Raw genomic sequence first — 13,174 nt, 5'->3', positions numbered from 1 at the left:
GATGTTCTCTTGATAAGTGTGTGAATTGGACCCTTTTCCTGTCCTGCTAAGCATTCAAAATGTAACGAGTACTTTTGGGTGTCAGAGAAAATGTATGGAGTATAAAGTACATTATTGTATTTAGGAATGTAGTGAAGTAAAAGTAAATAGTAAAGTACAGATACCCAAAATAAACATAATACTTTAAGGTATTTTTACTTAATCTAAATGACGGATTACCTCTTGTCCGCTCGTCATCCCATCATATGCCATAGTTTGTACATCTCAATTGTCAGTAGAAACCCAATTTGTTTAAGCAAGTCAGCCATATCAGCTATGTTTTTTTATAGGCAGTAAATTAGGCTGAAATAACAGTTTTTCTGCCAGACAAGGCTCCGCTGATAGCCATGTGTAGCAGTGGTAAGGTGTTGGGACAGCTAGCCTTTATATAGGCCCTAACCACTTGTGGGCATAGTTTGTCACTGTTATAGTTCAATTAATTAATGTATTGTAAAGTGTTGTGTTTTTGTAATGACTTTTGAGTTTGCCCCACCAAGATTTACATGCCAAAATCGCCACTGATCAGGGGCAATGGGCAACCTGCATCTAGCTAACCAAACCATGGCAAAGGTAAAATACAATCATAAATCCAGATTCGAGTCAGTAGGCCTGGGTTATGTCTATTGAAATGACAAGTCAATCACGCAAATAAGTTGTAGACTTAACATCTGGCACATAACAGAACAATTGACAGAAAATAGCCAAACATTATTTTGAAGTTCATTCAAGTGTTTCTTGCATAGAGATTTTGAGATCCTCTGTCCAACTTTCATCCCTCAAACCCTCCTGTTGGATGTACCTATAGTTAAACACATGCGTAAAATTGATTTATTTACAAGTATAATAAGGGTGAATTATCTTTTTATTTGCTACATATTCGACAGGGTAGCCTAGTGGTTAGAGAGTTGGACTAGTAACCAAAAGGTTGCAAGTTCAAATCCCTGAGCTGACAAGGTACAAATCTGTCGTTCTGCCCCTGAACAGGCAGCTAAACCCACATCATTGGAAATAAGAATGTGTTCTTAACTGACTTGCCTAGTTAAATACATTTTCAAGTCAAGTTAGCTCACAAAAATTAGGCCTATTATTTTGATGGAAAAGCGAATATTGCTCATTACGTCGATATCCACCTCAATTCGCTCGAAAACTTTATGGAAAAAGGTTTTATTGGCTAAATACAACTTCTCATGCCGTATTTATTGGTCTCGTTTTATGGCTTTGTGGGTGGGTTTCGGTTAGTTTTTTGCTATTTTATTTTTAAAGAACTGGCAACCCTGTGCAGGAGGCAAGAAAGAAAACGCTGCTTCGAAGGGAGGACATAAAGTTGGATCTATTTTTTTCCTTTGGCGTTTCGTCTCTTGGCTTATCTGCATTCTTCTCGGTTGTCGTGTAGAACAAACAGTGTTTAGTTATCGAATACTTCAATATTCGGATTTCAGCGACTTCACGGTGCGTAGCTAGCTAATGTTAGCTAGTTACTAGCTAACGTTAGCGCTTGAGCTGTTCTTGTGTTGTATTCAAGAAGGATAGCGTCGCGACGATCATTAACTAGCTAACCGGCATTGCTACAGTTTGGTTTCGGGGTATTCACTATTGCAATAGTAACGTTAATCGCCTTAGTTAACTAGCCAGCTACCATCTAGCTAAAGCTTTAGTTTAGGCAGCAATGTAGCTAGCTAACTGAACCTCGAATGATGGGTGGGTGTGCTTTTGTCCTTCCTCGTTCCATACGAAGTTCGGCTGTCTTGCTCAACGGTCTATTAGTTGGGAGTAGTGAGGTGGTATCTAGGATACTACTTAATTACTAATGTTAGCAAGAAAAAGTGTAGTCTTTCAGAAATTAGACTAGTTGGCCACTAGGTCTATATGATACTGCTGACTAATAACAGTAGCTAGTGTCACTGATAATGTGAATTTGTTAAAACTCAGTCAACATAGTTAACTAATGCTGTACATGTGTAACAGTTGAATATCTGTCTGGTCCAGTTCCCCAGATCGATCGTGTGATCGTCACGGCAGCGAACTCATGGCGGACTCGGTGGAGACGTTCCAGACACACCTCACCTCTGTCATGGACAGTTTGATCCGAGCGTCGGTGTGCGAGATCACCAAACTGTTCCAGGACACGGTGAACGACTTTCTGGTGGAAATATCTCTGAATAGGAATGAAATGGAGGCTCTGAAACTCCGACTCCGACTGACCGAGAACAAACTGAGAAATGAACGCAAGTACGGGATGGGGTGGGCAGAGAATCGCCGCAATGCTGGTTTGATAGGGTCGGAGGACGGTGGGCGGAAAAAGCGAAAAATTGAAGTGCCCCGTAAGTGTTCATATTTAGTAAGTACAGCCACAAAAGCATCACGGACCATATAGTCGTTTTTTACACATTTGTCTTGCCCTATGTATAAAACTAAAATAAAAAATGGTATTCTTCATATTATAATTGTTGAAATGATATGTAATTGCATATCAAATTAACACAAGTTGATTACTTGTGTAACATTAAGTCAAAAGCCTGTAATGCTTGTGTGAAGAGGTACTTGTTATGTTGGAAGCCATCTGGCAGAAACTGAGCCTTCTCCCTCCCTTTCCTTTCTACTCCTCTGCTCTCCCTCCCCCATCTCCTCCTCCTTCATGTTCTCTCTGTTCTTTGCCTCTCTGCTCCCTTCCTTCCTCTCCCCCTCCCTTCCTCCCTGCCCCCCTCCTCCATGCCCCCCCCCTCCTCCCTGCCTTCCTCCCTGCCCCCCCCTTCCTCCCTGCCCCCCTTCCTCCCTGCCCCCCCTTCCTCCCTGCCCCCCCCTTCCTCCCTGCCCCCTCCCTTCCTCCCTGCCCCCTCCCTTCCTCCCTGCCCCCCCTCTCTCCCTGTCCCTCCCTCTCTTCTACTCTCTCCGCTCTCCCTCTTCACTCCCACCCCCTCCTCCCTCCTTCACACTCACTCCGCCGCTTCCGCTCCCTACTCCGCCTCCTCTCCTTCATCATGCTATTTCCCTTCCCCCAACTCTTCCATTTCTGTCACGGCTCCCCTTCATCTCCTTCCCTCCTCCACTACTCCTCCACTCTCCCTCCTCCTCCTCTTCATGTCCTCTCTCTGTCCCTCACCTCCCCCACTCCTCTCTGCTCTCTCTCCCTCCATCTCTGCTCTCCTTCATAATGCCCTCTCTCCTCCCTGCCCCCACCTCCTCTACTTTTCTCTCCGCTCTCCCTCCCTCTTCACTCCCACCCCCTCCGCCCTCCCTCCCTCTTCACTCCCGCCGCCTCCTCTCTCCCGCTTCTGCTCCGTACTCTGCCTCCTCTCCTTCATCATGCTCTCTCTCCCTTCCCCCAACTCCTCAATTTCTGTCACTGCTCTCCTCTCCCTCCTCTCCTTTATGCTTTCTCCCGCTGCATGCTGTCCCTCCTCCTGCTCTCGTTCAACATGCTCTCTCTCTCTCTCCCTCCCCCCACTCTCCCCTTCCTCATGCCCTCTGCCTCTGCTCCCCCTCTCCTCTGCCTCTCTCCCACTCCCTGCCATCCCTCCCCTCCCTGCTTTCCTTCCTCTCCTTCATTTCTATCACTGCTTCCCTCTCTCTCCTCTCTCCTTCATGCTCGACCCCTCCTCCTCCTCTCACCCGATCCATTCCCTTCCTCTCTCCCCCTCCACAGGAGGAAAGCAGAAGCTGGGTCCTGCATTTGGAGGCGTGTGGGAGGAAGGAGGAGGAGCAGCCGGGGAAGTAGCAGGGGGAGGCTGGAAGGAGGCACGCCAGATGTACCTCATCCATGTCCCTGGGGACGAGGAGGAAGAAGAAGGAGAACTATTGGAGGAGGGCTGTATTTCGGGAGAGGGGGAGGAGACGGACATCATCAAAGAGGAGGTGAGGGAGAAGAGGAGTGCCAAGGAATCTGAGTGTGGCACACAGTGTCAGTGTGTCAGAGACGACTAGTTTACAAAAATAACAGTGCGTATCATCTGTGTGTGGTGAGACTGAGAATGTTGTTAAACTGCTGTTTTCTGAGTCAATGAGACACACTGCAGCAGATGGTGTGGATGGTGGAAAGCCACTGATTTGATATTCAACTGCAGAAGTAGCTCAAGCACTTGTTCAGTAGGGCAGTCAATGTTAAGTGCAGAGCGTTGTAGACACTATACATGAATAGAATTTTGGGAGCGAACACAGTTTTCTATTCTACATGACTGAGATCATGCAGTTGCGTCTATGCAATGTACAGATGACCTTTATTGTATCTCAAACTGTTTAAACTTGACACTTTTAAAGAAAATGCCCTGTGTAAAACAGGACCCTCGTTGTTTGTGGCACTTGTGAAAGTGCACTTCGCATGCACAAAAATACTGGTTGTGGTCGTGCATTCTGCATTGCATTATTGTGTAGTATATGGGGCTGTACTGGTGGGTAATGTAGTTTATTTTTGCTCTGTCTGTAGTCCGGTGATATGGTGGATGGGGGTTACCAGCCTGCGTCTCTGCGGCTGATCAAGGAAGCCCTGAAGATGGACCCACCCAACCAGAACTGCCATGGATCCAGAACCCACAGCGAAGGTACTGACTCCAGCTGAAAGCTCAGAACCAAAAACATGATGATCACACCTCCTGGATAGTGATAACCTCAATGTGAACACAGTGAAGTTTTCTTAAGTGTCTGCAGTACAATATGTTTGCATACACCCTCATAGTACTGCTCCTCTAACAGACTCTCACCCTCCTTCTCTCGGCCCAGTAGGAGACATGGAGCTCAGCCCTGTGGCCCTGAAGCGGCCCCTAGCCGTGAGGCCTGAAGAGGGGGATGAGGAGGAGTGGGACGTGGGGTCCCCTCCAACGGAGGTGTCAGAGGGGGCGCTGAGTGTGGTGGACCTGAGTGGGCTGGAGACGGCCCTGAGGGCAGAGAGGGGGCGCGAGCAGGCAGCCCTGAAGATCCCCCCCACAGCAGGCTCCAACCATGGCTCCAGGACCCCTGATCCGGAAGTAGTGGCAGACAGTGAGTTCAGCCTGGGCCAGAAGTACATTGGTCTGGATGGGCTGGAACAGAAGGGGGAGCTGGAAAGTCCCACAGCCTCAGAGAGGGACTATGGTGATGCCCTGCAGGTTCACGGTGCCCGTCTGAAGGAATTACAGGGGTCACTGCCAGTGGGGGCTGGAGGGGAGCTGCAGCCACGCTGGCCCAAGAGGCTGAGGGATGGTGAGGGGATGGGGGAGCAGGGAGGCTCAGACGAGGGCCTACATCACCTGTCTGCTCCGGGTAGCGTGGATGACAGTGGTGAGGAGGAGACAGGGGACCTGATGCATTTCTGCATGCAGTGCGGCGGGGGCTTCGCCAACGAGGCTGAGCTTGAAGAGCACCCTTGCCCCCTGGGGGACGCCCACCTGCAGGAAGGAGGGACAGAGAACACCCTGTTCCCCTGCGCCTCGTGCGGCCACGCCTTCAGCCATGCCTGGGCCCTGAAGAACCATGAGTGTGTGTGCGCAGCCGAACGGCCCCACCGCTGCGAGCTCTGTGGGAAGGGCTTCACCCACTCTCGCTCGCTGGAGAGGCACCAGGTGGTTCACACTGGAGAGAGGCAGCACTGCTGCCAGCAGTGTGGGAGGAGCTTCAGTCGCCTAGGCAACCTGGAGAGGCACCAGCGGATTCACACAGGCGAGCGTCCGTACGGATGCGAGGCGTGCGGGAAGCGCTTCAGCAGGGTAGAGTACCTGAAAAGACACCAGCTGATCCACAGTGGAGACAGAGACAAGGCCGGCAGCGCTCACCAGTGCTCCCAGTGTGGAAAGAGCTTCGGCGAACCAGAGCAGTTAAAAAACCATGAGTGCTTTTCATAACATTTTGAGACGTTTGATAATTGATATTTACCAGGATTTCTTTGGAGAGGGAAAATTGAATTTGCTGACTAGGGTAGAAGTTGCTCCCTAATCAGAGAGAAGATCAACATAAGATAATTTTAACCTAGCCTCAATCCCGAAGTTTGCCATTAGAAATCTGTAAAGCTCTGACCTTGTATCAGTTGTTGGGGACACATTCTACCTACTCCAAAAAAGTGGAACAAAGACCATGCTGGTCATCCAGGGACAGGTTGAAATGAACTGTCGTGATTGTGCACAGAGAAACCTGTGCTTTTATTTATGTTTCTCAATACATTGTATCTTTTACTATAAGAAATTAGTATCTTCACTGAACATCAATCATGACCTTGTTGATCTTGACTATCAATGATAATAACAATTTGGTATTTTGTACTATTTGTTTTTCAGTATTATCCATCAGGAATAAACATTTGACTATTCAGTGACCAATGGTCTCCTTTTATATACCGTCAAGTGCTAAGTGTTTGTTTTCAGCTAGAAAATTGTGAAGTTGAGTTATGTCTCAAACATTCACACAAGGTGTTGTCGGATTTCCAGACACATTTCTTTATTTCTGTGTACTTCGAAGTGTCTTCTACCAGAGAGGAAGAGGCGACGCCAAAAGTTTTACTCTGACAAAAATCTGTCCAAGAAGTAAGGAAGTTTTGCATGGAGGTCAATGGGTGTCAAATTTCGTACACAAAAAATGTAATTGCTCATTTGCTACATGAAGCTTATTTGATTGAATATAAGTTTCGTGGTGGTTAGGTTCTTATGAATGCACTGATGTAAGTGAACGCACAAGGCACAAAATAAGACTTAAAGAGTTGTGCCTGTTGTCATAGAGATAGATGGAGGACTCATCATGGATATAACCTGTTTTAGCACGGACATTGCCGTTGAGGTCGAGGTCTTTACCGGTCCAAAACATTGGAACCATTCCGCAGTGGGCTTGGGGCTTTCCCACCAGGATCCAATATGCATCAATTGTTTGTTTTTTTAAATATAGAATCCTGTTCTGAATGGACCCGAGGACAACTACACCTGTTCTGTATAGATCTGGTCGGATCCCGACCTGGTCCGAGTAAGGGAAGCAGCCCAGAATTATTATTATTTTTAACCTACTTTATTAACCAGAGCTGATAAAGCGCGAGAGGGAGAAAAATGGGCGGCTCTAGCTGGCAGGGTAGCGATGTACACTGGGAGGAGGGAGGAAGAGACGAGAGACCGTAACCAACCAATCAGACTCGTGCCATAAATGTCTATCTCTTTACTGCTGCAGCAGTCGTGTTTGGACCTGTACTGTTCCTTCCGGACAAGTCAGTTAAAATGACACATACTCCAGACCTGTGACAGTCAGGTTTCGGGCACAGGTGGATCCGTGAAGACCTACTTTGAGGGCTTTCACCATTTTAATGTAGTCAACTGGGTAGGACTTCCCACTTCATGTCCAACCAGGAGGGATCAGACAATCTTGAAGAAGAAAATTGAGAACTTCCAAATTGAGATGCCCATGCTGAGATGCCCACTGCCCATGCTGTCACAGACACCATGATGGCACGGATACAAAGATGAGTCCTCTATCTATCTCTAAATCAAATCAAATGTATTTATATAGCCCTTCGTACATCAGCTGATATCTCAAAGTGCTGTACAGAAACCCAGCCTAAAACCCCAAACAGCAAGCAATGAAGGTGTAGAAGCACGGTGGCTAGGAAAAACTCCCTAGAAAGGCCAAAACCTAGGAAGAAACCTAGAGAGGAACCAGGCTATGTGGGGTGGCCAGTCCTCTTCTGGCTGTGCCGGGTGGAGATTATAACAGAACATGGCCAAGATGTTCAAATGTTCATAAATGACCAGCATGGTCGAATAATAGTAAGGCAGAACAGTTGAAACTGGAGCAGCAGCATGGCCAGGTGGACTGGGGACAGCAAGGAGTCATCATGTCAGGTAGTCCTGGGGCATGGTCCTAGGGCTCAGGTCCTCCGAGAGAGAGAAAGAAAGAAGGAGAGAATTAGAGAACTGTTGGCCTGTCGTTCCCACACGTATCTGACCTCTAATTGATTAGGGGTCTGGGAGTCCTCCCCAGATTTTTGGGGGGCATCTAAAGCTCATTTCCTGCATTTCTACATAATCCAATATGACCCATGGCCATTCTAGCTGTCTGTATTTAGAACAACAAAAAGTATGCAAAAATGCCTCCAGTCATGAAGCCAGGTAAGCGATCATTGTTAAATATGTTTAAGTGATTGATAAGACGAGATCAAAGGTAATTCAGAAATCTATATTGTGTTGTACCTTTAACCAATAGTAACCAACAAATCAAACCACTCTTTAAAAAATCATGTACAAAGACTTTTGATTGCGTTTATTAAGACATCCTCTATATCAAATTTCAGCCAGACCGCCCAGCCAGCATCAGAGACCTGCACGCCCGACCCCCACCAATCTAGTCAATACCTCAACTCTCTCCCAAAACATTTTCCCCACTTAAAAAATACAAAAAAATATTCCTAAGGGAAAGGTTTGGAAACAAAAGTGGAAAAAAACAAAAACAAAAAACCACAACCACACATGTACATTAACACACAGACACAGGATATCATATAATTAATCTCATTGGCCTAATAGGACTGTAGAGCTCTTTTTACTTGCACTCAAAATAGCTAGGTTGCCCCGTCCTGTCCCTAGGGGTGAGTGGTGTGAAGTACTTAGATAAAAGTACTTTAAAGTACTACTTAAGTCATTTCTTGGGGTATCTGTACTTTACTATTTATATTTTTGACTACTTTTACTTTTATTCACTACATTCCTAAAGAAAATATTGTACTTTTTACTCCATACATTTTCCCTGACAACCAAAAGTACTCGTTACATTTTGAATGCTTAGCAGGACAGGAAATTTGTCAAATTCACTCACTTATCAAGAGAAGACTTGGTCATCCCTACTGCCTCTGGGCTGGCGGAATCACTAAACACAAATGCATTTTTTGCAAATAATGTCAGAGTATTGGAGTGTGCCCCTGGCTATCTGTACATTTTGAAAACAAGAAATTGGTGCCCTCTGCTTTGCTTAATATTTGGAATTTTAAATGATTTATACGTTTACTTTTCTTTTGATACTTAAGTATATTTTAGTATTTACATGTACTTTTGATACTTAAGTATATTTAAAACCAAATACTTTTAGACTTTTACTCAAGTAGTATTTCACTGGGTGACTTTCACTTTTACTTGAGTAACTTTCTATTAAGGTATCTATAATTTTACTCAAATATGACAATTGGGTACTATTTCCACCACTTCAAGGGGTCCACCACCATGCAGCACCCTGACCCAACACACCCCACTCAGCTTTAGGATCTTAGTGAAACATTCATTATTGGTTTTGGGTGGCATCCAGACCGTATAAATGTTGCCCAGTATACCCTTAATCTTATAATACGGCAAATATAGTGATATATAACTTGACATTTCTGCCATCCATTGTAAGAGGACAACCAACAATTTGAAATAATGGCAATGCATTTCTTAGATGCTTGGTTACATAGTTTTGTTTGATAACAGTCTCCAGTATCAACATTTCCAAGCAAACAAAAACAACAAAAACAGGGAGAATCTGACATACTCTGAAAGACATACTCTGCCAGAATTCAGCCAACCTCCACAAGACCATAAACATATGCAAATATGTCCGCTTTTGTGTTGTACACCTCCAGCAGAGGAATACAATTTCTGAGTGCATGTAATTAAGTTACACTGGTATATAAACTCAGCGAAAAAGAAAACATCCCTTTTTCAGGACCCTGTCTTTCAAAGATAATTAGTAAAAATCCAAATAACTTCACAGATCTTCATTGTAAAGGGTTAAAACACTGTTTCACATGCTTGTTCAATGAACCATTGACAATTAATGAACATGCACCTGTGAAATGATCGTTAAGACACTAACAGCTTACAGACGGTAGGCAATTAAGGTCACAGTTATGAAAACTTAGGACACTAAAAGAGGCCTTTCTACTGACTCTGAAAAACACCAAAAGAAAGATGCCCAGGGTCCCTGCTCATCTGCGTGAACGTGCCTTAGCCATGCTGCAAGGAGGCATGAGGAATGCAAATGTGGCCAGGGCAATAAATTGCAATGTCCGTACTGTGAGACGCCTAAGACAGCGCTACAGGCAGACAGGACAGACAGCTGATCGTCCTCGCAGTGGCAGCCCACGTGTAACAACACCTGCACAGCATTGGTACATCTGAACATCACACCTACGGGACAGGTACAAAATGGCAACAACAACTGCCCGAGTTACACCAGAAACACACAATCCCTCCATCAGTGCTCAGACTGTCCGCAACAGGCTGAGAGAGGCTAGACTGAGGGCTTGTAGGTCTGTTGTAAGGCAGGTCCTCACCAGACATCACCGTCAACACCGTCGCCTATGGGCACAAACCCACCGTCGCTGGACCACAAAGGACTGACAAAAGGTTCTCTTCACTGACGAATCGCGGTTTTGTCTCACCAGGGGTGATGGTCGGATTCACGTTTATCGTCGAAAGAATGAGCGTTACACCGAGGCCTGTACTCTGGAGTGGGATCGATTTGGAGGTGCAGGGCCGTCATGGTCTGGGGCGGTGTGTCACAGCATCATCGAACTGTGCTTGTTGTCATTGCAGGCAATCTTAACGCTGTGCATTACAGGGAAGATATCCTCCTCCCTCAGGTGGTACCCTTCCCCTGGGCACATCCTGACATGACCCTCCAGCATGATAATGCCACCAGCCGTACTGCTCGTTCTGTGCGTGATTTCCTGCAAGACAGGAATGTCCGTGTTCTGCCATGGCCAGCAAAGAGCCCGGATCTCAATCCCATTGAGCACATCTGGGACCTTTTGGATTGGAGGGTGAGGGCTAGGGCCATTCCCCCCCAGACATGTCCAGGAGCTTGCAGGTGCCTTGGTGGAAGAGTGGGGTAACATATCACAGCAAGAACTGGCAAATCTGGTCCGGTCCATGAGGAGGAGATGCACTGCAGTACTTAATGCAGCTGGTGGCCACACCAGATACTGACTGTTACTTTGTTCAGGGACACATTATTCCATTTCTGTTAGTCACATGTCTGTGGAACTTGTTCAGTTTATGTCTCAGTTGTTGAATCTTGTTATGGTCATACAAATATTTACAAATGTTAAGTTTGCTGAAAATTAATGCAGTTGACAGTGAGAGGACGTTTCTTTTTTTGCTGAGTTTAGTACATTACTGCAGTAATTTATGTCTGAGGTTATATGAACATGACCGGGCATTCAAACATATTCATTCATTCATTGTCACACCCTGACCATAGTTTACTTTGTATGTTTCTATGTTTTGGTTGGTCAGGGTGTGATCTGAGTGTGCATTCTATGTTGGATGTCTTGTTTGTCTATTTGTATGTCTGGCCTGATATGGTTCTCAATCAGAGGCAGGTGTTAGTCATTGTCTCTGATTGGGAACCATATTTAGGTAGCCTGGGTTTCACTGTGTGTTTGTTCCTGTCTCTGTGTTTGCTCCAGATAGGACTGTTTAGGTTTTTGCACATTTATTGTTTTGTTAGTTATTTCATGTCTAGTTCCTTTATTAAAGAACATGAATAACCACCACGCTGCATTTTGGTCCGCTTCTCCTTCACCACAGGAAAACCCTTACAATCATCAATAGCTTCTACCAGGTCCTCCTCACATTTGTTTTACATTCTTTGTGTCATCGAGAAAAGCCTTTATCAACCCTTTATCAACCCTTGTTACAGTTTGGAGGTTTGTCAGACTGCCTTAAAATAGTTTCAATATTTGAAGCATCTGGCTTGTCCTGTGTTTGCTGCACAGAGAGAATAACATGTTGTATCTGCAAAAATTCACCTCAGCTCCGTTACAGACTGGTCTTCCCTGGCTGCCTGACCCTGCTGAGACCCGTCACCATCGGATAGCTTCCCACAATAAGTTGGGTAAATTTTGGCCCATTCCTCCTGACAGAGCTGGTGTAACTGAGTCAGGGTTGTAGGCCTCCTTGCTCGCACATGCTTTTTCAGTTCTGCCCACACATTTTCTATAGGATTGAGGTCATGGCTTTGTGATAGCCACTCCAATACCTTGACTTTGTTGTCCTTAAGCCATTTTGCTTTGGAAGTATGCTTGCGGTCATTGTCCATTTGGAAGACCCATTTGCGAACCAAGCTTTAACTTCTTGACTGATGTCTTGAGATGTTGCTTCAATATATCCACATAATTTTCCCTCCTCATGACGCCATCTATTTTGTGAAGTATATCAGTCCCTCCTGCAGCAAAGCACCCCCACAACATGATGCTGCCACCCCCGTGCTTCACGGTTGAGTTGGTGTTCTTCTGCTTGCAAGCCTCCCCCTTTTTCATCCAAACATAATAATGGTCATTATGGCCAAACAATTATATTTCTGTTTCATCAGACCAGAGGACATTTCTCCAAAAAGTACGATCTTTGTCCCCATGTGCAGTTGAAAAACGTAGTCTGCCTTTTTTATGGCGGTATTGGAGCAGTGGCTTCTTTCTTGCTAAGCAGCCTTTCAGGTTATGTTGACATAGGACTCGTTTTACTGTGGATATAGATTATTTTGTACCTGTTTCCTCCAGCATCTTTACAAGGTCCTTTGCTGTTGTTCTGGGATTGATTTGCACTTTTCGCACCAAAGTATGTTCATCTCTAGGAGACACAACGCGTCTCCTTCCTGAGTGGTATGACGGTTGCGTGGTCCCATGGTGTTTATACTTGCATACTATTGTTTGTACAGATGAACGTGGTACCTTCAGGTGTTTGGAAATTGCTCCCAAGGCTGAAGCAGACTTGTGGAGGTCTACAATTTTTTTTCTGAGGTCTTGGCTGATTTCTTTTGATTTTCCCATGATGTCAAGCGAAGAGGTACTGAGTTTGAAGGTAGGCCTTGAAATATATCCACGGGTACACCTCAACTTGACTCAAATTATGTCAATTATCCTATCAGAAGCTTCTAAAGCCATGACATCATTTTCTGAACATTTCCAAGCTGTTTAAAGGCACAGTAAACTTAGTGAATGTAAACTTCTGACCCACTGGAATTGTGATACAGTGAATTATAAGTGAAATAATCTGTCTGTAAACAATTGCTGGAAAAATGACTTGTCATGCACAAAGTAGATGTCCTAACCGACTTGCCAAAACTATAGTTTGTGAACAAGAAATTTGTGGAGTGGTTGAAAAACAAGTTTTAATGACTCCAACCTAAGTGTATGTAAACTTCCGATTTGAACTGTAAGAAAGAT

The 13,174-nt window shown here is 45.3% G+C and overlaps 1 protein-coding gene across 4 annotated transcripts; it reads left to right on the top strand.

The window, feature by feature from the left end:
• Nucleotides 1-1,281: 1,281 nt before the first annotated feature.
• LOC118378393 (zinc finger and SCAN domain-containing protein 22-like) lies at nt 1,282-6,310 on the top strand. Of its 4 annotated transcripts, none has more exons than XM_035765386.2 (5): nt 1,282-1,488; nt 2,026-2,360; nt 3,683-3,891; nt 4,460-4,574; nt 4,753-6,310. In XM_035765386.2, the coding sequence occupies exons 2-5, from the start codon at nt 2,066-2,068 to the stop codon at nt 5,847-5,849; spliced, it is 1,716 nt and encodes a 571-aa protein (XP_035621279.1). In that variant the 5' UTR covers nt 1,282-1,488; nt 2,026-2,065; the 3' UTR covers nt 5,850-6,310. The 4 variants fall into 4 exon arrangements, with proteins under 4 accessions (XP_035621279.1, XP_035621284.1, XP_035621272.2 ...); XM_035765391.2 differs by lacking the exon at nt 1,282-1,488 and adding an exon at nt 1,508-1,737; XM_035765379.2 differs by lacking the exons at nt 1,282-1,488; nt 2,026-2,360 and having other exon boundaries at nt 2,936-3,891; nt 4,756-6,310.
• Nucleotides 6,311-13,174: the final 6,864 nt, after the last annotated feature.

The sequence above is a fragment of the Oncorhynchus keta genome, chromosome 4 (assembly GCF_023373465.1).
Source record: "Oncorhynchus keta strain PuntledgeMale-10-30-2019 chromosome 4, Oket_V2, whole genome shotgun sequence".
Classification (NCBI taxonomy): Eukaryota; Metazoa; Chordata; class Actinopteri; order Salmoniformes; family Salmonidae; genus Oncorhynchus; species Oncorhynchus keta.
The sequence above is the reverse complement of the archived record's forward strand: the minus strand, read 5'-3'. Positions and strand labels throughout refer to the sequence as shown.